The sequence below is a fragment of the Armigeres subalbatus genome, chromosome 2, assembly GCF_024139115.2.
Source record: "Armigeres subalbatus isolate Guangzhou_Male chromosome 2, GZ_Asu_2, whole genome shotgun sequence".
Taxonomy (NCBI): domain Eukaryota; kingdom Metazoa; phylum Arthropoda; class Insecta; order Diptera; family Culicidae; genus Armigeres; species Armigeres subalbatus.
The window spans coordinates 216323160-216345807 of NC_085140.1; the positions used below are offsets into that span (position 1 = coordinate 216323160).

The 22648-nt window shown below is 42.5% G+C and overlaps 2 protein-coding genes across 7 annotated transcripts in view; both read left to right on the forward strand.

The window, feature by feature from the left end:
- Nucleotides 1-10377, forward strand: part of LOC134211647 (JNK-interacting protein 3) — a 36343-nt gene extending 25966 nt beyond the window's left edge. For 2 of the 5 annotated variants that reach the window (XM_062688731.1, XM_062688733.1), the window contains one exon: nucleotides 9189-10377. In XM_062688731.1, the coding sequence (XP_062544715.1) occupies nucleotides 9189-9292 (104 nt within the window). In that variant the 3' untranslated portion in view covers nucleotides 9293-10377. Of the gene's footprint in view, nucleotides 1-156; nucleotides 354-559; nucleotides 662-9188 lie in introns of all 5 variants that reach the window. The other 3 variants (XR_009979061.1, XR_009979062.1, XM_062688732.1) reach the window with 3 other exon arrangements.
- A 10401-nt stretch (nucleotides 10378-20778) lies between these two features.
- LOC134211648 (dipeptidyl peptidase 4) overlaps nucleotides 20779-22648 on the forward strand; it is a 59926-nt gene continuing 58056 nt past the window's right edge. The window contains exon 1 of one of the 2 annotated variants that reach the window (XM_062688737.1): nucleotides 20779-21244. The gene's annotated coding sequence lies outside the window, so the exon portion shown is untranslated. The remainder of the gene's footprint in view (nucleotides 21245-22648) is intronic. The other variant, XM_062688735.1, reaches the window with a different exon arrangement.

The following is a 22648-nucleotide window of genomic DNA, read 5'->3' on the forward strand; positions in this document are numbered from 1 at the left end:
TTCAAGTGTCCAGTAATATCATTTCAATCCCAAATCTTTACCTTACCATTTGTTCTTGGAATAGATCACGCACCACAAATAATGATTTTTTTAAATTATTAACTATTTAAAAATAAGTGGATGGACTTTATTCAACATTTTTTGGTTTTCTTGCAGATGTGTGGTTCTTGTGCAAACCATCGGTTATATTATGATGACATTGCTTTCAGTATTTGGAAGTTGGCCGATGGATGAACCTCAAAACTAAAGAAAGAAAAACTGAAAAAGAAATTTGAACGTACTCCGTACGTAGCTCCGGATGATGTATGCTGCTTATTGTTATTTCGGACCATTTACGTCATTTATATTTATCGGTAAGGTTCATTTTACATATCGATTACCTAGTCATTGATCGACCATACAAAAACGCAAATCTACTCAAGCTGGATCAATTATTATTATTATTATTATTCGCTTGATTTACGTATATGTTTAAACTTGCAATAAATGTGAGGTTTATGGGACATCAAATCAAGCAAGAAAATTTGAACTTGTGTTCTAATTTCGGTTTTTATTTTAGAAGAAAGTGTGGACGATGCATGCGACATTGCTTCTCACATATTAGTTTGGCGAGTAAACGCTTCCATTGATGATTTGTCAGTAGATCAGAGTTGACGTAAAGGTATGTTTCATCTATTTGTTTAACTTGCTTTTCTAATTTTTCTAATTTCTTTTCCATTATTAATTTTTATCAATTGTATATACAACACTAACCTATTCTCTTTTCAATAATAATTGATTTAAGCGGTTTTCTTTAACAATGATTAATATACCTTTTTTTTCTTGTTTTACATATCAGAAAGATCACATCAAGCATTATCTTCCTAGTAATCATAAAAGTAATAGGCTTTTTTCGGAAGTTAAATATGTTGAACGGAGCAAACGAACAGAGGAATATTCTCAAGAACATGAAAAACATAAAAAAATTAAACAGAATAAAAGAGTACACTTGGAGTTAATTTTTTGAAATCAGTATGACGCAAGGTATCTCAGGTTGATTTTTTAGAAATTAAACACCTTTATCAAAAACTATTTAGTAAGCGTAGTAGCAGACACCTTCCTGCCTAACTGATACCGAATAAATTTTCCTAAAAAGTTTCCACTTTCGAGAAACCGGCATTAGATGTCATTGACCATTAGAGTGGCTCAAAAAACACCTTTTCATTTTTTTTATAAGCCGCCCTCTGATTCGGTTCTATTTGATGCCCTGATGCTCTGGACAAAATTTCAGCCAAATCGGTCAACGTTTGGGCGGTGCTAAACTCGTTGGAAGTTTATATGGAAAAATGTATGCAGAAACATCCAAAAACAGTGATTTGTAGTTGGACGGTACAATTTACGATCAAGAACAATGGTACTCATTCAGTTCTTGTAGAATTAAATACAGAATGTTATGCTGAAAACCGCGAGAAGATTGGAGTTTATTAGGCAAAGATATTAGCATTTTACTGGAGTGTTGTAGGGGTGAATTTATTTCTTTTCAAAGGTAAAAGAAACGAAATTTGCTCAAACCTCACTTCAGAGAAATGGTAATAATTTATCCGGGCAAACTCTAATCTTCTCGCGGTTTTCTTCATAACATTCTGTATTAAATTCTTCAAGATCTGAATGAGTATCATAGTTCTTCATCGTAAGTTTTGCCGTCCAACTGCAATTTACTGTTTTTGGATGTTTCTACATACGTTTTTGCATATAAACTTTCAACGAAAAACGAAAAACGTTGACCGATTTGGCTGAAATTTTGTCCAAACCATCAGGGCTTCAAAAAGAACCGAATAAGAGGGCGGCTCATCAAAAAAATTGAAAAAAGTTTTTCCCATACTAATTTGAGCCACCCTATTGACCATACAAATTTCTGGCTGTAAACTTCATGCTATTGTTTGTTTATGCATTTACATTAGTACCAGGATGCTGGCAGCTAGATGCTAGTTTCCTACCCGCCGTTGTCAGCATCCAGGTACTAACGTATATGCGTAACCAGCAGCATGACCACCACACATCTGTATGGCGAAAGACATATAACGTGGGTTTTCTCGAGAGTAGGGACAATTTTCGAAAATATATTTGGTACCAGTTTTGAAGGAAGTGTCTGCTATTACGCCTACCACATATGTACTATTGTGATAAAGGTGTTTAATTTCGAGAAATTTACCCTCAGATGCTTTTCACCATACTGATTTCAGAAAGAACTCCTGTGCCGCTGTAAGCATGCTTAATGTGGGTATGAATTACCCACATGAAGCATGCTTACAGTTATTAAGGTGACTTTTAATAAAATTACTAGCATCCCCCTTAGGAAGGAAGTTCGTTCGATTTATGTATGTCGTCACCAAAATTGCCCACGCTCGCTTTTAAAAATCCAGTTTTACATAAGCCTAACTTTGAAAGAAGTTATTAGAATTTCCATATCATTGCAAAATAATCCTTTTACGGTCTTACAAATTTCCTTATCCACAAAGCACATTGCTATTACTGAAATTTCAAAACAAATCATGGGATTCCGAATATGTTTCAAAAATTGATTACTGATACTTTTTACCTTTCCTTTACTGCCCATAAATGCATAACAGTCCCATGTTTTCGTGATTTCCTATCTACATGGAACACAATGCATAAGCCTTTATGGGCAGTATTATATGCCTTCAAAGAAAAATATCATTTTGCTGGAAGGATCAAATAGTTTTTTTTTATTCTTTGCCGCTTTAAAAACAACAATGTTGGTGGTTGGTTGAAAAACTTTTGCTCGAATTCGGTCGAATTTAACTTGTACCCAAACATAAAATTGTATCGATAACAATGTAAACAAATCTGCCTAAGCCATATTTATACATTCCTATTCCTTTTATCTAAAATGCACACACTCTGCATATACACCATGATCTATCTATTTTCCAAGCGCCTAGTCTATCTTCTCCATACTATCAATTCCATTGTACTCAATGTAGCATACACAGGGTTTGCAAAAATTACTCTCATTAGATAACGAACAACGATGAAATAGAGGCAAAAATTGTTTCGAATTACTACAAGCCATGGGTGGGAAAAAATACAATAGTCAAAAAAACAAACAGATTTTCAAGTCAAGGTAACACAAATTAATGTAGCTAATTAGCTTGGCCTTTAAAAACCAATCTAATTTACGCCGGAGAACCTCTCGGGACAATTAGAAATCTAACACTGGGGAAACTAGATTAAATATCCGCTGCAAACCGCCTAAAGCTCTTTTCTGACCGTAATTTGTACGATGGTGTCTGGACCTCAATATTAAAGTGTTACGAAGAGCTCTCGGACGGGCGTTCAGGTTGATAAGCTCAAATAGAACCTGCGAATCAGCCTTGCATTGTAGGATATTAGCAATGGTCAATGCTTTGGTGACGTCATTTCTAACTCGCAAAGTGTCTAGGTTGATCAGGCGACAGTGGCTCTCGTAGCTTGGTTACCGGAAAGGGTCATTCCAGCGCAGCCTCCGAAGTGCGAATCGAAGAAAACGACGCTGAACGGATTCCAGTCGTTCCACGCCGTTGTTGTAGTGTGGGCACCAAACGGATGAGCAGTACTCAAGAGTGAGGCGCTCTGAAGAGCAATATAACGATGGGGGCGTGATGTGCGGTTCATTGCCATCTTGACGACCAGTTATTCATTTGTCATGATCGGTGTCTACGCGCTCTAGCTTTGAACGGTTGATCTAACTTATTGCGGCAAGAAGTTATCCTGCGGCTGTATGATTTCCAGTCTCCAGAAGAAAAAAACTGATGTATTGTACCTATATCTTATCATGGCGCATCTTCTGAAGAAATCAAATTGGCAAACTAAGCAACACTTGAATCTCGACTTGAACTTTGCTAAACATTTGAAGAAGGATAACAAGTTTTCGCTGGTGTCACTGTAAATTCTCCGGATAAAATGGATGGTGCGTAATTCTGTTATCACGTGAGTAAGTAAGAAATCCGAACCCTGAGAATGCATACTAAAGTGAGGACAAAAAATCTTATTCAAGCGTATCTGATGTGGTATCAGTGAATGATGCAAAATGCAAACAAGCATACATTAGAAGAACCGAATGAACTCTGCCATCGAAAGAAGCGGTTTCACGAAAAAAAATCCACAGTTAGATATAGGACGCAAATCTCCAAATAATTTTAAAAATTTCAAAATTATGTTTTTTTTTTTAAATTGAAAAGCACGAGGTGAGACTTTTGATTATCTACATCAGTGATGTTTAGCATTTTGGGCGGTGCTTGCAACAAGCTGAATTCGACGGAGATTCGTGTCCCATCGTTTTCTACTGAAAATTAGACAGATCAAACTATGGGCTTAAAAGTTATGGCCGAAATACATGTTTGCCTTTCTCGTAAGTTGTATCGAAATGTCATCATTTCACTCCTAAACGAGATTTTTATAGAAGGCTCTGAGACTCTTAGTGTTATGGGGAAGATCCATCCATTACGTAACGCAAAAAATGGACATTTTCAAACCCCCCCCTCCCTTCCCCATTGTCACATTTTTTTTAATGAAGCATCCACAAATTGTGTATGGACTGTCACACTTTGGGCTATTTCCCTCTCTAAGCGTGACGTAATTTATGGATGCCCCCATATACACTGCATACTCAGCTTTTATTTCTGCAGCTCGGTAAAATCTGCACAGCCGTGTGCCCAGCAAATTAAAAAACTGATATCCCGTCAAAAACAAGGTTTGTTAGCTTGGTTTCGGCAAATAATGTGTGCGAATCTCTGTAAAAGTTGAACTGAGATCCCAGTAAAACAGTGTGTGGAGTTGGTTTTTACGCGGGGGATACATACCGCATACAAAATGCGTGAATCCCAAAAAAGCGTAAAGCGAATTTTTTTCGAAAAATCCGTAAATCACGAAAACCGCGTGAATTCAAAAATGGCGTAGATTGTGACCCCAGTGTACCATTTAATTCAGCTCTGATGAACTGAGCAAATGTCTGCCTTTTTTACAAGGGAGAATGCATTTACAGTCACAGGCACTCATCCCGTATGAGGCTTACTTGGGTGCTCTCTCTGACACACCCTGACGCTGGCTCTCACACATCATATGAGTCCAACTTGGGTGCTCACTCTTTACGCGCCATGTGAGACTAACTTGGATGCTCACCCTGTCACCTGATTCACGTTCTAGCACACCAATTTGACTCTGACACACCGTGTAGGACTTACTTAGGTTCTCAATTCTGACATACCACGCGAGGAGCAAATTTCTATCTTTTTTTTCCTGAGCAATGAAGGGGGAATCTGCTCAACAGACATCCTGGGTTGTCCAGGAAGTGCGGGGTTAGGGACCACCTCCAACGAGGGAGGCAGGACTGCATCCCCGACCCGCTAAACCGTTTCCATTGCCGCCAAGCCCATCGTCCCTTCGGTACAACCAGAAAGTAATGCTTCAAAGGGGGGCCAGTGTATAACGTACCCTCGAGGTTAGCTGCGTGTCTTTGCAGCATCGAACATCGTGACTCGCTTTTTTAGAAGAACACCATGGTATCGTGCCAGCGCATTGCCGGCTTTCCAGGTGGCCTTACCACGCCCTATGTCCTCGGAAGGTGGGCAGGGTCGACTTCGCGCCTGATTCCCTCTGCACGACTAGTATCAAGAATGATGATGCCGCGTGCACCCCAAATTGACCTCTCTGCGATAGGGCCTATTCGCCAGCCCACAGAGGGACTTGCCGACGCGATGCCTACGCCTGCGACAGCCTTGACGAGGACCCCTTACCGTCCTCGGGCTCGGAACCCGCCCGGTTGACCGATGCCGCGAAAGCGACGATACCATGTTGTTCTTCACGCGGCCACTTGTTCGATAAAAGGATCGAGTTCGACCACAGGGCACCGGTATGACCCATGAAGCCTACTCCGAACCCTGTGTAGCTCCGAGACGATTTGGACGATAGCCGATAAAACGGCGTTCCAGCCAACTTCATCTTTACACATCCTCCGGACTAGGTTGTCCGGGGTAGTGTCCAGACCACATGTGGCAAGCATGTGGTCACGCATTGTGCGAAAACGCGGGCACACGAACAACACGTGTTCCGCCGTTTCCTCTAAAACTACGCACACCGGACACTCGGGCGAGGCCGAGTGTCCGAACCGGTGTAGGTACTGTCTGAAGCAACCATGGCCTGTAAGGACCTGGGTCAGGTGGAAAGTGATTTCCCCAAGGCGCCTCTTGACCCTTCGTACCTATCTCCGGTATCAACCTATGTGTCTATCTACCCTTAGTGGAACTGTCCCACGCACGATGCCATTTGACCATTGAGGCCAATCTGGCAGTCCTACGGATGCCTCTCGTGCCGCGTATTTCGAAGCACTCTATGTCTTCACCGATAACGATGTCAATAGGCATCATACCGGTGATGACGCAAAGTGCATCGTGCGACACGGTACGGTAAGCGCTCGCAACTCTTAGGCACATGAGCCTATACGTACTTTCTAACTTCGTTCTGTAGCAGTTAATACGCAGGGCCGTGCCCCAAGCTGGCCCCCATACCTCAGTATGGACAGAGCAACGCTAGCCAGAAGCTTGCGCTTGCTGGCATAAACCGCAGAGCTATTGGACATCATCCGGGACAATGCCACTATAGCTGTGGAGGCACGCTTGCAGGCGTAATTGACGTAGCTACCAAAGGTGAGCTTATCGTCGATCATTACCCCCAAGAGTTTGATGGAGCGTCCGAGGTGACCGTGCAGTTGCCTGCTTTTATCACCGCTTGTTGCTCCGACTTTCGGTTGTTAACAACAACCACCTCAGTCTGGTGGTGAGCCAGTTCTAACTTCCTGGAACTCATCCACTCCTCCACAATTCCGATCGAGTGGGCTGCAGTCAACTCCACCTCTTCGATCGATTCGCCGTAGACCTCCAGCGTTATATCGTCAGCGAAGCCGACGATTACCACGCCCACCGGGAACTTCAACCTCAAGACACCGTCGTACTTGACGTTCCATAACACCGGACCCAGTATGGAACCTTGCGGAACCCCTGAGGTTATGTCAACGCACTTCCGACCCGCCTCCGTGTCGTATACCAGTACTCGATTCTGGAAGTAGCTTCCGAGAATCTTGTACAGGTACTCGGGAATTCCAAGACGCAGGAGCGCATCTGCAATAGCTGCCCAACTGGCACTATTGAAAGCATTCCTCACGTCGAGAGTCACTACTGCACAATAGCGAACTCCCCTCCTCTTACGCTGGATAGCTATCTCCGCGGATTTGGTAACCGACAAGATAGCGTCTACGGTTTTCCCGCCTTTGGCAATAGGACCAAGCTCTGCCTTTTCCATGCTTCAGGGAAGACTCCCTCGTCCAGGCATCTCTGCATGACAGATCTGAACATCTCGGGAGCCTCAGCAATGGCCGCTTTGATGGCCACCCAGCAAACACAAGATCGTATATCATAGCGAATAAGTGTACAAAGTGGAGGCCATATACGTGCATTTTGCACGCAGTCAAATGGAGGAATGCGCCTATATCGCCTCCACCTTGTACACTTATTTGCTAGCATATGCGATTTTGTGTTGGCTGGGCAGGTTCGGAATACCATCCGGTCCTGGCGCCTTACCTACACTAAGGGACTGTGCAATCCCCGCAAGTTCCGCCACCGTTACTCTTCCCTCGTCGGCCACCCTGGCCCGTGGCAGCTCCACAAAGGGAGGCCAGGGACGTGACGTGGGAAGAGCCCCGCGATGATCCTCTCCAGCATCTCTGGAGACCGCTCTGTAGGGGCCATCGCCCCACGTGTCTTGGCCATTACGACCCTATAGGCGTCACCCCATGGATTCGCGTTGGCACTTTGACACAGGCCCTCGAAGCAGGCTTTTTTCCTTGATCTAATCTCAGTCTTCAGAGCGGCTCTAGCAGCCACGAACGCCACCCGTCGTTCAACACACTCCTTTTCTGTGGACTTGCTCCTCTTCTGTATAACTTGTCTAGAGAATCTACAATAAACTTTTTATTTTGCCATTTCCTTACAAAAAGTTAGATAATTTGTTGGTCTGGTGAACCGGATCTTTCAAAAAGTGAGCTTCGAATCATTCACTCACTTCAAAGATCCGGATCATTTGAACGGTTGCGGATCTGAACGCCCATCTCTAGTGTACACACGAAATAAGAAAAATATTAGCCAACTTTTCATATAGTAATCCTTGACCGAAATACGCGCAACAAACTGCTTTCGTCCCCTGTTGAAGCCTAGTAAATTTGATAACCACCGGTCAATTGTTTCATAAGTTATGAAGACAATGGTTAATTTTTCACTTAGTTACGCATATCATCATTGCTAAGTGGATTAATCTGTTTTTTTTTTAATATGGACATTGATTATTTTTGCAATCGATTGCATTCAACCGGTGACAAAACCATTGTTGATTCCAAATCGTATAAGCACAAGCACTTTTTTATATTATACACAGTTATACATTGCATTGGAACTGGTTTTTTTTACTGCTATAACAATATTTACATCATTTAGGTTTTTGCTTATAATGAATTAATAAACCATCTCGCTGAGCTTTTGGCGGTAGTCGCTTCGAATGAGTTTGTTAATCCAATAGTTATTTGCCTTATTTTACTTATAGTCTGTTCGGAATACGAGCTTCATTATTTGATATCATATTAAACGAAAATAAGATGTGTGAACTTTGATTCTAAAATATTGTCGCTATCAACTAATAAGGATTGTAGTCTGAATAAACTTTACGGTGGTGATGAAACTAATAATGATTTATGGTGGACGGCTTTTTCATTCATCTCAATTGTCTTGGAATAATCTCGAGCAACACATTTGTCACAGAAGAGTTTTTGTGACTTATGTACAACAAAATCTAGTGGTATTTCAGTTACTGCAACCAAATCTGTTTGAAATGTGTTACTTGGATAATTATGTACCACGCACTTTGATGGAAATTCATCTTTTTTGGTAGGAACTGAAGAAACGTTAGTAAAGGTGTTCTTGGTTTAGTGACAAATCATCAAAAGTGATTGAAAAAATAAGGTATACCAGGCGTGAAATTGTGTCTTATGTCAAGGGTATTTTTTTTTTTTGTAAAAAGTTAAAAAAAAGCTGTCTATAAGCATACCGTCAATTACAACCTAAATACAAAATATATAAATTTCACATGTTGTTCGGTATTTTCAGGTGACGGTGATATGGAGAACAGTGTCGAAATAGAAGCCGAACAATCTACCGGAAATCAAAACGAAAAAAGCTTTATTATAGTGTGGCAAGTAAACAATGCATAACGTGCTTTATAATACTGATACAGTCGATAAGAGATTGGATCAATGTTTTAAGTTATTACAAAAAAAGTTAAACTGACGGGAGGTTATGCATACAGAACATAAGAAGCGGTAGTGAGGTTTTAGTACTAATTTATTATTTTTATTCTTAAAGTGAAACCGCTGTTCTGAATAACTGTCCCTTTTGAGGGAATGTTTTATGTTATTTTTCTCAAACACAAGTTTTAAAAAAATATATTCCTGGTTTGAATATTAATATAGTGTACCTTCATAATACATTTTTTGATGTTTAAAAGTTAGAAAGTCTTGTTCCTCTTATGTACAACAGAGGTAAACAAAGAAAAAAATACTTGAGGTAAGGAATGGAAAATCTATTTATAATATGTGCTTGTTAACCAAACTATAGTTCGACAGAGGCTTAATATTAGGCGCAATGACTACTCTCAAGTAACCTCCAATATAAATTTTAACTAGAGCAGTCGTCTTTGATAAATTATTATTAATATACTTTTCAGTTCAGCAAGTGTAATCAAGCTGTATTGCTGAATAAAACCTATTTATTTATTTTTCCGTGTTAAACATCATGAAGTGTAAAATTGAGGTACAATAATGAGTTATTTTCGTTGTTCGTTAAAAGCCAGTTAAGTCACATTTGCAAGAGAATGCAGTAGTGGCCAAGGTAGTACAGGAAAAAAATCGAATAATTTAGCATTTGGGCATACCTCTGCATGCACACAAATAAAAAGTCATGTTTGTGTATTTTATTCTCATTATGACGATATTCCATGAAAATACGATTTTGCCATTGTCTTTTCATGCTAGAATAATTGGCAAGAGTGAGAATATCGACACAGAAAACAATAAACTGCTTCATACAAATTTGAATAAAAAAATAACTGTTGTACATATGAATCGTAGATGCTAGTCATATATCGTAAAATAGGAAGGTTCCAATATAATAAATGTAAATATTACGCAAAATTCTGCAACTCGACTTAAAGGTGTTATGAATTACTAAGAACAGCAGTTTTCTAATGATGCCGGATAATTCTGGCAGTAGGATCAAAATAAAGCGTATTCGATACCCATCTGATGCTTTGAATCAAATCTCTTATCCGAAAGTTCTTTCAATGCTTCAAAAAGTTTTCCTCCCCAAAAAACTAATGGTAATCGATAGCACGGCCACACTTGCCTCACAATCTCAGCAAGTCAACACCAACTGTCTGAGCCTCCCAGAGCATAGTTAATTTGTTAATATGCTTAATATCGCATACATTCAGAAAACGATTCCAAATACCGCGAAAGAAATTTTCCAATATCTATCTATATCCAATAAGCTCAAATGAGCACATTTACTATAATATGTAAATAATTGAATCATATATGTACAAATTTCAATTGAATTATTAGGCCTTGGGCGTAGCCAGGATTTCGAGCACTATTTCCTTCTAAGTTCCAAAAACTTTGAAACGAAATCCACAACCAACAGTAAAGGCTGGATCACAATAGCACGTTGCGCTGGGCGTTGAAGTCAGCGTTTTGTACTAGAACGCAACGCTAATAAACGTGACGGATTCATGCCCACAATGCAACGTTCGCGTTGTGCATTTATTTAACAACAATATTATTTTATTATTTAATCAGACTAAGGCCGAAGTGGCCTGTGCGGTATATAAGAGTCTTCTCCATTCGGCTCGGTCCATGGCTACCCTTCGCCAACCACGCAGTCTACGAAGTCATCTTCCACCTGATCGATCCACCTTGCCCGCTGCGCACCTCGCCTTCTTGTGCCCGTCGGATCGTTGTCGAGAACCATTTTCACCGGGTTACTGTCCGACATTCTGGCTACGTGCCCGGCCCATCGCAGTCGTCCGATTTTCGCGGTGTGAACGATGGATGGTTCTCCCAACAGCTGATGCAATTCGTGGTTCATTCGCCTCCTCCACGTACCGTCCGCCATCTGCACCCCACCATAGATGGCACGCAGCACTTTCCTTTCGAAAACTCCAAGTGCGCGTTGGTCCTCCACAAGCATCGTCCAGGTCTCGTGTCCGTAGAGGACTACCGGTCTAATGAGCGTTTTGTAGATTGTCAGTTTGGTACGGCGGCGAACTCTATTCGATCGGAGCGTCTTTATTGTCCAAAGTACGTACGATTTCCAGCCACTATGCGTCTCCGAATTTCTCTGCTGGTATCATTTTCGGCAGTCACCAGTGAGCCCAAGTACACAAATTCTTCTACCACCTCGATTTCGTCACCACCGATGCAAACTCGCGGTGGGTGGCTTACATTGTCTTCTCTTGAACCTCTTCCTATCATGTACTTCGTCTTCGACGTGTTGATGGCTAGTCCGATCCGCTTAGCTTCCCTCTTCAGTCTGATGTAGGCTTCCTCCATCTTCTCAAAGTTACGTGCCATAATATCTATGTCGTCGGCGAAACCAAATAGCTGGACGGACTTATTGAAAATTGTACCACTCGTGTTAATCCCTGCTCTTCGTATTACACCTTCCAAAGCGATGTTGAATAGCAAACACGAAAGACCATCACCTTGCCGTAACCCTCTGCGGGTTTCGAAGGGACTCGAGAATGCCCCTGAAACTCGAACTACGCACATCACCCGATCCATCGTCGCTTTGATCAACCGTGTCAGTTTATCCGGAAAACCGTGTTCGTGCATTAGCTGCCATAGCTGGTCCCGATCGATTGTATCATATGCGGCTTTGAAGTCGATGAATAGATGATGTGTGGGCACGTTGTATTCGCGGCACTTCTGCAGTACTTGGCGAATGGCGAACACCTGGTCCGTGGTGGAGCGTTCGCCCATAAAACCCGCCTGGTACTGCCCCACGAACTCCCTTGCAGTTGGTGCTAGTCGACGGCATAAAATTTGGGAGAGTACTTTGTAGGCGGCGTTCAGCAATGTGATTGCGCGGTAGTTGCTACAATCCAGCTTATCGCCCTTTTTGTAGATGGGACACGACACCTTCCATCCACTCCTGCGGCAAAACTTCAACAACAAACTAACTAACAACAATAATGATATTTGAATTTCTAAACAAATCCGCTCTGAAATAGTATTTATTATTAAATAGCAGAAAAAACAATACACAAGCTTCCTCCAGGAATTCCTTCGACAATTGCTCCAGTCATTCTATCCGAAGTTCTATCAGGAATTCTTTAAGAATGCCTTCAGCAACTTCTTCGGCAATGAATTTCACCATTCATTTCGCCGGCAATTAATCCAAAAATTTCACCATTATTTACTCCAAGAAATCTTCCACGAGCTCCTTTATAAGTTCTGCAGGAAATTCTTCCAATAATTCTTTGTGCTGTTTCTCATATTTTTTTTGAAAAATTGCACCGTGAAGTTCCTAAGAATATTCCGTGGAAATTCCGCAGAACTGCCAGTAAATAGTAAACATTTCGCAAAAAATCTTCGAATTTCTTGTGTAAATTCCATAAATTTTTTCCTGAAAGTTTCAAATAATTTCTTGTGAAAATTTCAAAGAATTTCTCCTGGAATTCCACCGAACATTTATACAGAAATTATACCGAAAATGAAATTTTTGGAGGAATTCCTAGATTAATTCCCAAAGTATTCCGGTGAAAACATCAAGATTTCCACTGGGAGATCCTCCAGGAGTTTCTCCAAAAACTCCTCCGGGAATTCTTCCAGGAGTTCCACCGGCAGTTCCTCCAAGAGTTCCTCCGATAATTATTCCAGTAGTTCTATCGGCAGTTCCTACGGGGGTTCCTCTGAAAATTCTTCCGGGAAATTCTCCAGAATTTCCTCTGGGAATTCATTCAGGCTTTCTTTATGGAATTTATTTAGTTTTTTCAGGAATTTATATAGAAATTCACCCAGAAGCTCCTCCGAGAATTTCTCTGGGAATTCTCTGGGATGTCCTCTGACGATGACGATGGTCCAGCTATATACCCCTACAAAGGTTTCAGCTAGACAATATTTGTCTATAAGATGAATTTTCCACGATTTTTTCCGAGGATTCTTCTGATAGTTTCACTGGCATTTCCTCCGGGGGTTCCTTTGAAAATTCTCCCGGGAGTTTCTTCAGAAATTCCTCCGGAAGTTCCTACGAGAATTCCTCCGAGAGCTCCTTCGGGAATTCCACCAGTAGCTCTGCCAGGAACTCATTCAGGCTTTTTTCAGGAAATCATTTAGGGTTTCTTCAGAAATTCAAATGGAAATTCCTCCTGAAGTTCTTCCGATAGTTTCTGTGGGAGTTCCTCCGGGAGGTCCTCTAGGCATTCTTCTAGGAGTTCCTCCTGAAATTCTTTCGAGAGTTCTTACGGGAGCTCCTCCGGCAGTTCCTTTGGGAACTCCTCCGGAAGATACACCTCAGAAGAGGAATTCCCAGAGAAATTTCCGGAGGAATTCCCATAGAAATTATCAGAAGAATTCTAAGTCGCTAAGTTAACTAAGTCCCGTTTTATTAGGAAATGCTAAGACAATGTAACAATAAAACCGGACTTAGTTAACTCCTTGATAAAGGTATAATATATGTAACAGAAATGTCGGATAAAAACGTAAAACCCGTTTTTGAGCATAAGAAGACTGAAAGCCATAACCTCAAATATTATTATTATCTTTATTTGGGAAGTTTTCAGTCCAAGGCTGGTTCACCTCGAATCCAGGAATTCCCTGTGAAGTTACATCTCAGAAGTTACACCCGGCTCTCCGCATGACACCTTCCAGCGCAATGTTTAACAACAGGCACGAAAGTCCATCACCTTGTCTTAGTCCCCGGCGCGATTCAAACGAACTGGAGTGTTCGCTCGAAATCTTCACACAGTTTTGCACACCATCCACCGTTGCTTTGATCAGTCTGGTAAGCTTCCCAGGGAAGCTGTTCTCGTCCATAATTTTCCATAGCTCTACGCGGTCTATACTGTCGTATGTCGCCTTGAAATCAACGAACAGATGATGCGTTGGGACCTGGTATTCACGGCATTTTTGAAGGATTTGCCGTACAGTAAAGATCTGGTCCGTTGTCGAGCGGCCGTCAACGAAGCCGGCTTGATAACTTCCCACGAACTCATTCACCAATGGTGACAGACGACGGAAGATGATCTGGGATATCACTTTGTAGGCGGCATTAAGGATGGTGATCGCTCGAAAGTTCTCACACTCCAGCTTGTCGCCTTTCTTGTAGAGGGGGCATATAACCCCTTCCTTCCACTCCTCCGGTAGCTGTTCAGTTTCCCAGATTCTGACTATCAATTTGTGCAGGCAAGTGGCTAGCTTTTCCTGGCCCATCTTGATGAGCTCAGCTCCGATACTATCCTTACCAGCTGCTTTATTGGTCTTTAGCTGTTGGATGGCATCCTTAACTTCCCTCAAGGTGGGGGCTGGTTGGCTTCCATCGTCCGCTGAACTGACGTAGTCATCTCCTCCGCTGCCTTGACTTTCACTGCCTGTACTCTCAGCGCCATTCAAATGTTCCTCGTAGTGCTGCTTCCACCTTTCGATCACCACACGTTCGTCCGTCAAGATGCTCCCATCCTTATCCCGGCACATTTCGGCTCGCGGCACGAAGCCTATGCGTGATACGTTGAGCTTCTGGTAGAACTTGCGTGTTTCTTGAGAACGGCGCAGTCGCCCCCCTCCCCTAAATAGTGGTAAGATTGAACGGGGACTGGAATGAATTCCCTTAACATGTGCACTTTACAATCCAATCATATTCAGAAATAGGTGGTTGAAATTCAAAAGATTTGGTTGACATTCAAAAGAGAAGAAAATTTATGACAGAAATTCTCCGATTTCGCTCCATAATTTCACTTGTAAATCTATAAGAAATTCCTTCGGAAATTCTTCAAGGAACTTCTTCAGGCATTTCTCCAGGAGCTCTTCCTTTAATTCCTCCGGGATAAAACCGCCATGAACTTAATAGCGAAATCCTCTAGGACTTCATTCTAGAATTCTTTTCGCAATTATTTCAGAATATCCTTCAAGAATTCCTCTACTCCAGTTCGTTCGAATCGCGCCGGGGACTAAGACAAGGTGATGGACTTCCGTACCTGTTGTTCAACATTGCGCTGGAAGGTGTCATGCGGAGAGCCGGGGTACGATTTTCAACAGATCCAGTCAATTTATTTGTTTCGCTGATGACATGGACATTGTCGGCCGAACATTTACGAAGGTGGCAGAACTGTAAACCTGCCTGAAACGTGAAGCAACAAAAGTTGGACTGGTGGTGAATGCGTCAAAGACAAAGTACATGCTTGTGGGCGAAACCGAGCGCGACAGGGCCTGCCTGGGAAGCAGTGTTACGATAGACGGGGATACCTTCGAGGTGGTCGAGGAATTCGTCTACCTCGGATCCTTGCTAACGGCTGATAACAATGTCAGTCGTGAAATCCGAAGGCGCATCATCTGTGGAAGTCGGGCCTACTACGGGCTCCAGAAGAAACTGCGGTCAAAAAAGATTCGCCACCGCACCAAATGTGTCATGTAATAACGCTAATAAGGTTGTCCTCTACGGACATGAAACATGCACAAGCCCAAAGTTGCTCCATTTTGCATGATTCGTCGAGAAATCATAGAACTATTTTAACACGGATTTTTAAATTTTGAACTGAAAACCTTTTTTACACGGAACGCATTCCCCGTGTAAAAAAAAAAGAATCGGGTGTATTTTTTTACCATCATTAGGACATAAGTAGTCTGTAATGTGACCTTAAATAAATAAATGAACGCTTTTCATTTCATTTTCATTTATTCAGTCTACATCTAAACAGATAACACTGAATCAACAATTTGACGCCACAATACACGGTTCGAGGCCGCATCTCTCCACCCTCGAATACGCCCCACGCTCGCCAAGTCATTTTGCACCTGGTCTGCCCATCTCGCTCGCTGCGCTCCACGCCGTCTCGTACCTGCCGGATCGGAAGCGAACGCCATCTTTGCAGGCGAAAATTCATAAGACGATACAATTATATCATATTTTTACTTACAACATCTTCATATTTACATCGTTTTGGCTTGGTATGTAATAACAAAACTGGAAGTAAATAACTAGCTTCAAGTATACCACAAAATCTCTTCTAATTTCATGCGTATGAAAAATCTAAAAAAATTGCTGTATTTTGTCCTAGAGAACATATCGCTGCGCTGCGTAGTTATTGAGTCACGGGTTGAAGTATATCACATTGAATGAAATTCAAAAGATTATCCGTTTGAAATCTTGATAATATCCCGAAAAAAAATCAGAAAAAAAACTTTAGGAAACGAACATAAAAAAATCTGGAAAGGCAAAAGATTCTAACTGACGTTGAAGGAAATAGCAATCGTCGAAAGATTGGATTTGCAAGAACATTTTCAGGTCATCAGCATACGATAGGCGGGGAACTTCGAGTACAAAATTCACGTTATTGAAATATAGTAGGAAGACTAACGGACCCAAATGACTTCCTTGGGGTATTCCCGATGTAGCCACGAAGGAACCGAACCGAAGGGTACCGCCTACGTTTTGGTAGCAAATCAAGAGATCATCGGTGTCGCGATAGATCGACCGGGTTGAAGATACTAGCGGAGAACTGCTGGAAGTTAGATCCATATCAGGCAGCGAATGTTCATTGTTGCATAGGTACTTCGCTGGAGTAACATGCTGGGAGATTTCCAATTCACATCTAAATTCAGGGCCAGGACGACTTACATGAACGCTGGCAGCAGATGGCGCAACTGAGATAGAGGGACTGGAAGAATCTCCCGAGAAGCTTACTGCGGTGCGTCCTGGACACTCTGCAGATGCGTTTGGTCAGCAAGCGAAGATGGGCGAATAGGAGGGCGTGGGGATATGCGAGATGCATTGTTCACTAGAATACAGTGTAGCTTTAGGTACAGAACCATTTGAATGTTGTTCATATTTGCCGAACACAGGAGTTCGGAAGACCCCATTTCTAGTCCCAAACGCAGGACCAGGACGACTGATGAACGCTGGCGGCAACGGCTCCACTGCGTTGGGGGGATCCGTTCTAGCGGCAAGCGTGCGTCCCAGTGATGATACAGAAGAGGAACCAACGGACTGATGGTCAATGTAGCTTGAGCACGATCATGAGCATGATGGGCGGTCATACGGTTGCTACTCCGTTATTGCCAGGTCAGCTGTAATTACACAGAGAACCAACAGATGAAGTTTGGGACTAACATCATCTTCAATGTGTAAGAATTGGTGACCCAAAAATAAGCAATACCAGCGCCAGCAGTGTCCGAATGCAGGTCAATTGAGGAATAAGTAGGAAATTGTTGACGTGATACTCGCTTTGAGAAATCACTAGGATGTTGGATATATGGGATAGGGAGTGCGAACTAAATTTTCACTTTCTGATTAACTTACTCACCCGCACAATGCAGAACAAAATATCGGTGACCAGCCGATCATTTTGCTTTCCGCATGAAGAAAAACTAAATTTTGACGACCGGCCGATCGCTCTGCTTACTGGAGAAACACGACTGGACAAGAAAAAAATTTACTCAATTTCGGTGACGATTGTTTTGCTTTCCGCATAGAGCAAAACTAAATTTCGGCTGATCGCTCTGCTTATTGGAGAATCATCGCTGTACAAAATACGAGAAAACATGCACTGAACTGATTAACTTTATTACCGGCCGCGCAATGCAGATCTATGTTTCGGCAGATCGCGCGATCGTTCTGCTGTCCGAAACACGAGAAAACACGCACTCTCAACGGATTGATGGTCAATGTAGCACACGATAAGTCCTGATTGTCTATTGTCTCTATGGGGCTGATACTACCGAGAGCGCTGGAATACGGAGATTGTTCAGGCAAAGAAGTGTTACTTTCATGTGTATCTTCTTCTTATTGGCCTTACATCCCCACACTGGCACAGAGCCGCCTCGCAGCTTAGTGTTCACTAAGCACTTCCACAGTTATTAACTGCGAGGTTTATAAGCCAGGTTACCATTTTTGCATTCGTATATCATGAGGCTAGCACGATGATACTTTTATGCCCAGGGAAGTCGAAACAATTTTCATCCCGAAAATTGCCTAGACCGGCACCGAGAATCGAACCCAGCCACCCTCAGCATGGTCTTGCTTTGTAGCCACGCGTCTTACCGCACGGCTAAGGAGGGCCCCCTTTCATGTGTATACTTGCCTGCAAAGGGAGTGCGGAAGACACCTTCACCGAGCTCAAACACAGAACTGGAACGGCTGAAGGTCGCTGGCAGGAATGGCTCGACTGTAATGAGTCGACTAGCGTGCGTCCCGGTAGTGAAGATGATGTAGCTTCGTTGATAAAAGTTAACCTTCTAGATTTATAAGGGTGTCGTAAACTGGGACGAGCCAGCTTCGGGCGAAATCGTGATGGTTGGCGCCCTTTTGCGAGACGCCCCGCTTCAGCTCGAGGATCATCTCGCCCGTCCGGGTATGTCTTATTCGACGTACGTCGGCGCCGAGTTCACCGAGCTTGACGTCACTCATCAATGCCTTCAAGACGTCCGAGTACTTAGCCTCGTCCGTCTTGATGACTAGGGCATCGCCCCTGGAGTGATTGGCGCCTACCCTAGACTTCTTACTACCCTCATTCGCCTGGGCCTTATTTTTGGCCCTTGACGTCTTCGGTTTCCTCTTGTTCTAGACCAAGGTTCAGGAGGCGTCATCCCCCCTCTATTTACCTGGTCTGGTGCGGCTGAGAGCTCTCAGCCTGCCGTAACCCCTTACTACTGTCTTTCCTGGATGGACGGACCTTTCCAGGTCCTTCCTCCCCCGGTTTTGGAACTACCTATCCGGGGTTCAGCTTCCCAGCCCCACTACCCTTGTTCGGGGTAGTAACCCTCCGCGTTTGGGAGCGCCCCCCAGGGAGCTCATCCCCTGGAGACTGTCTCCCCCGTTTTTGTGTCTGCTCCGTTGGAGCAGTCACCCCCGACCTGCCCAGGAATACTTGAGCCTCAGTCTGGGTAGACTTTGGCACCACCGTCTTCGCTGGCACGCCCTCGGTCGATTCGACCTCGCCCGAGTCCGCGAATTCTTGGGCCTCAGTCTGAGTAGACCTCAACTTCACGGAGTTCACTGGTTTACACTTGGCCGTCCCAACTGCCCTATCCAGCTTGGCTTCCATCATCGACTTTCGGAATTTCAGCAAGCTCCTCTTGAGGTCCTTACTGATATTATGCTTCGATGACGCAAAGTCGATGATGGCGTCCGGCTGTTCCGTCGCCACCTCGAAGGCCGAAATCCCTTCGCGTTTGCGGTTCATCGCCCTCACAAGCCATGGGCCGTTCATAACCTCTACCGGCGTAGCCGAAGAGAAGGCTAAGTGACCCACGCTGGCGCTACGCACCGAGCTGCCGACTATTGCCTCTGGCCTCCTAGGCGGAGACCTAAACAACCCACCTCTTGCGAAGGGGTTATCGCCTACACTACTACCATTAATTGAAGAAGAATTGACTTGGTTTTCCATTTTGATCCCACGAGAGCCACGCCAGAGCATGACGCGGTAAGGGACAATTACTGTGTGGGGTGCCCAGGTACCCCACAGGCTCCGTTAAAGCCCTAGCTCATTATTTCACGCCACTGGCCATGCATCCCCTCGGCACGGGTCGCTTAACGCCTTGGGATTAGGGGTTAGGGACGATGGTCCCCTTGGTCGCACCCACTCACTCTAGCTGATGTCAGAAGGACAACAGTGTCCAGGCTGCACTACCAGCTAAGTACAAAACCCTTAGCTGGCGGTCGATTTTCATCGGAAGACCCGTGGAAGCGTGAGATTGGAACTTGTGAGGACCAGAGCTGTGTAGGTCGCTCCTTCCCAGATGTCAACTCACCATTTCGCAGCCCTGTGTGTGTATATGTGTGTCCCATTGTTTGTATTTGAAAATTGGCCAGGTCGGACTATGAGATCAGAAGCTATTGCCAAAATACTATTTTTTATGCCCAAAACACGCTCATTTATATTTTTTAGTTTTTCTTGCACGATAAATGCACTGGTGGCACCGCTAGGTGGATTATTCAGGGTTTTTTTTATTCATTAAGACATTGTAGTCAGATGGCTCCGTACTAAATAAATAAACAAATAAATAATGGAATATTTCTCTGAATGCATTAATGTTCTCATAGAAAAGTATTAAAGTATTGAATTTCCCGTTTTTCAGTGGCCACCCGTTAGTAGGGTTATTCGTCTAGATTTCAATTGGTACACAAATTTCGCATAAGATCAACTATGGCCAAAGTTATAGACCGAAGACGAAAGGCTGCCCACAACCGAACCTCTTTCCGTTCAAGTTAATGGAGAATGTCGAGGAGAAAGTTATATATTTTAACAAGTTTATGGCATTTTCAAATATGCTCTGTTGGAGTTTATGGCTGTGCAGATAAATATGTTCTCCGTGCAAAATGTTGCGGATGACCCGTCAAAATCAACAATATTGCATAGCGTCAACGGATTTCATGCGCATGCCCTCCAATCATGTTTGCTTGAGTATTTTTCACACGTTTGGCTTGTGTGAAAATAGTTATGTTTCAATTTCCGAGACGAGTGACATTCTATTTTCCTGTTTGTTGATTCCGAATACCGATACTCCGATGGTTTTCCCTTTTCATTTGTACGGGTTATTGTTTAGGAAATATTAGTCCTGCTGAACATTAGTCATAGATCTTCCAATGCGATAATTTTCTCGTTATAAATGTCTTCATAATTAATCTAGTCGAAAACTGCAGGTGTTCGCGAGTTCGATATCGCTATAGTGCATACATTAATGCTTGTGAGAAAAAGTAATGTAACACCAAAAATAAATCACATGGGTGAGAGTGTGCTAAAAACAACTTGGAACATGAGGTGACTTGAACCATAAATTATAAAATGAAGCAGAAAAATTGGTGGACTTGAAAAGTGAATGTGCTGAAGAATAATCAAATCCGTCAGTCTTAAATACGTATTGGTGTTGAAGGTGTGCAGCGCTCCCATGAAATCGGTAATTGATAAGTTCAACCCTGTGTTATCCGGGAGATTGTCTCTTTGGTTCACGCATTAAAAGTGAAAAATGCTTGAAATGAAAAAAAGGATATCAGTTTTCTGAAGAAGCTTTCAAGTGAAATATTTGTATCAGTTTTTGTGTTTCCTCGATTCTATAATATTAACTAGTTAGGTGAAAAGTATGAACATTGGCCTGGAATAAGACAGGCCGAAGAAGACCAATGCCACAATTAACATGTTTGAGGTATGGAAAAAATGGTGAGAGTGAGAGAGAAGGAACCGAAGAATCCCGGGGTATCACACTGCTGGGTGATGAAAATCGTTATAATGTGTGAAACATTACATGGAAAACAGCGATACCAGGCTATGAAGTTTTTACGAAGGACGTAGTGTCAAATCCTGCGGCAAGCGGATTGAAATAAATATCAAGAAAATCTTGCTTGCGTGCACGTACCAATAAGAAGTAAATCTTCTTGGTCTTCATCTTATTTTTTCTGGCACTATAAAAAATTGACTATATTGTATAACTGCTGAAGCAAGATAATCTGAATATTAAAGAGAATAATATTTTATACTTGGGAAAAATTGAGCAATGGAAATCATAACCCTTGGCCTAAACTGAGATCAAGGTTACTGATTTATTGAGTCATTACGTTGATGCTAATAGTCTCAGAAAATGTTATTGTTGCTTATGTTTCCTGCGTAAGCTGATGAAAAAATATTTCGTATAATTAGACCTAGTGTCCTATACTGCCGTGAATCGCATATTTGTCCCATATGAATAGGAAACCCAGCAAAGATGGGACAGATATGCGATTCACGGCAGTATAGTGCTCTGCGAAAAAAGTTTTAAAAAACTAATTGCATTTTTGAAGAATGATGGAAATTGATTGAATTTTATTACTATTCACTTCAATTCACGAAATCATAAAATGTAAAAGGAAAGCACTTTAGAGAGATATGTTGAAACAGGTTCCCAAGAATCCAGATTTACGGGAATTAGATAATTGGTAACAAGCAATACTGGTAATATACGAAAAGCATATACGTTCCCGATTCTACAAAGACCAAAAATAGCCACATCAGTCGAAATTTGGCAGATGGGTGGCTCAACGAGCATGAAAATTGAACTAAATTTACAAGACGCTACATATCAAACTAAAATTCTGAACTAGATCTTTGAGGCTTAATAACCTATACAAATAAAAATGTATTTGTTCAGTCATAGTTAATTGCCTATTTTCCGGGCATTGGACCACCCAACTTGGACATTAATTTGAAATGTTCTGAAACTCAGATATGAATATGTACATCACGTGGAAGATTTTGATTTGAAAAATGTTTTGGAGATAACCACTTTCGGGGGTCCCGTAGCGTAGTTGGCTACACGTTCGCCTCATAA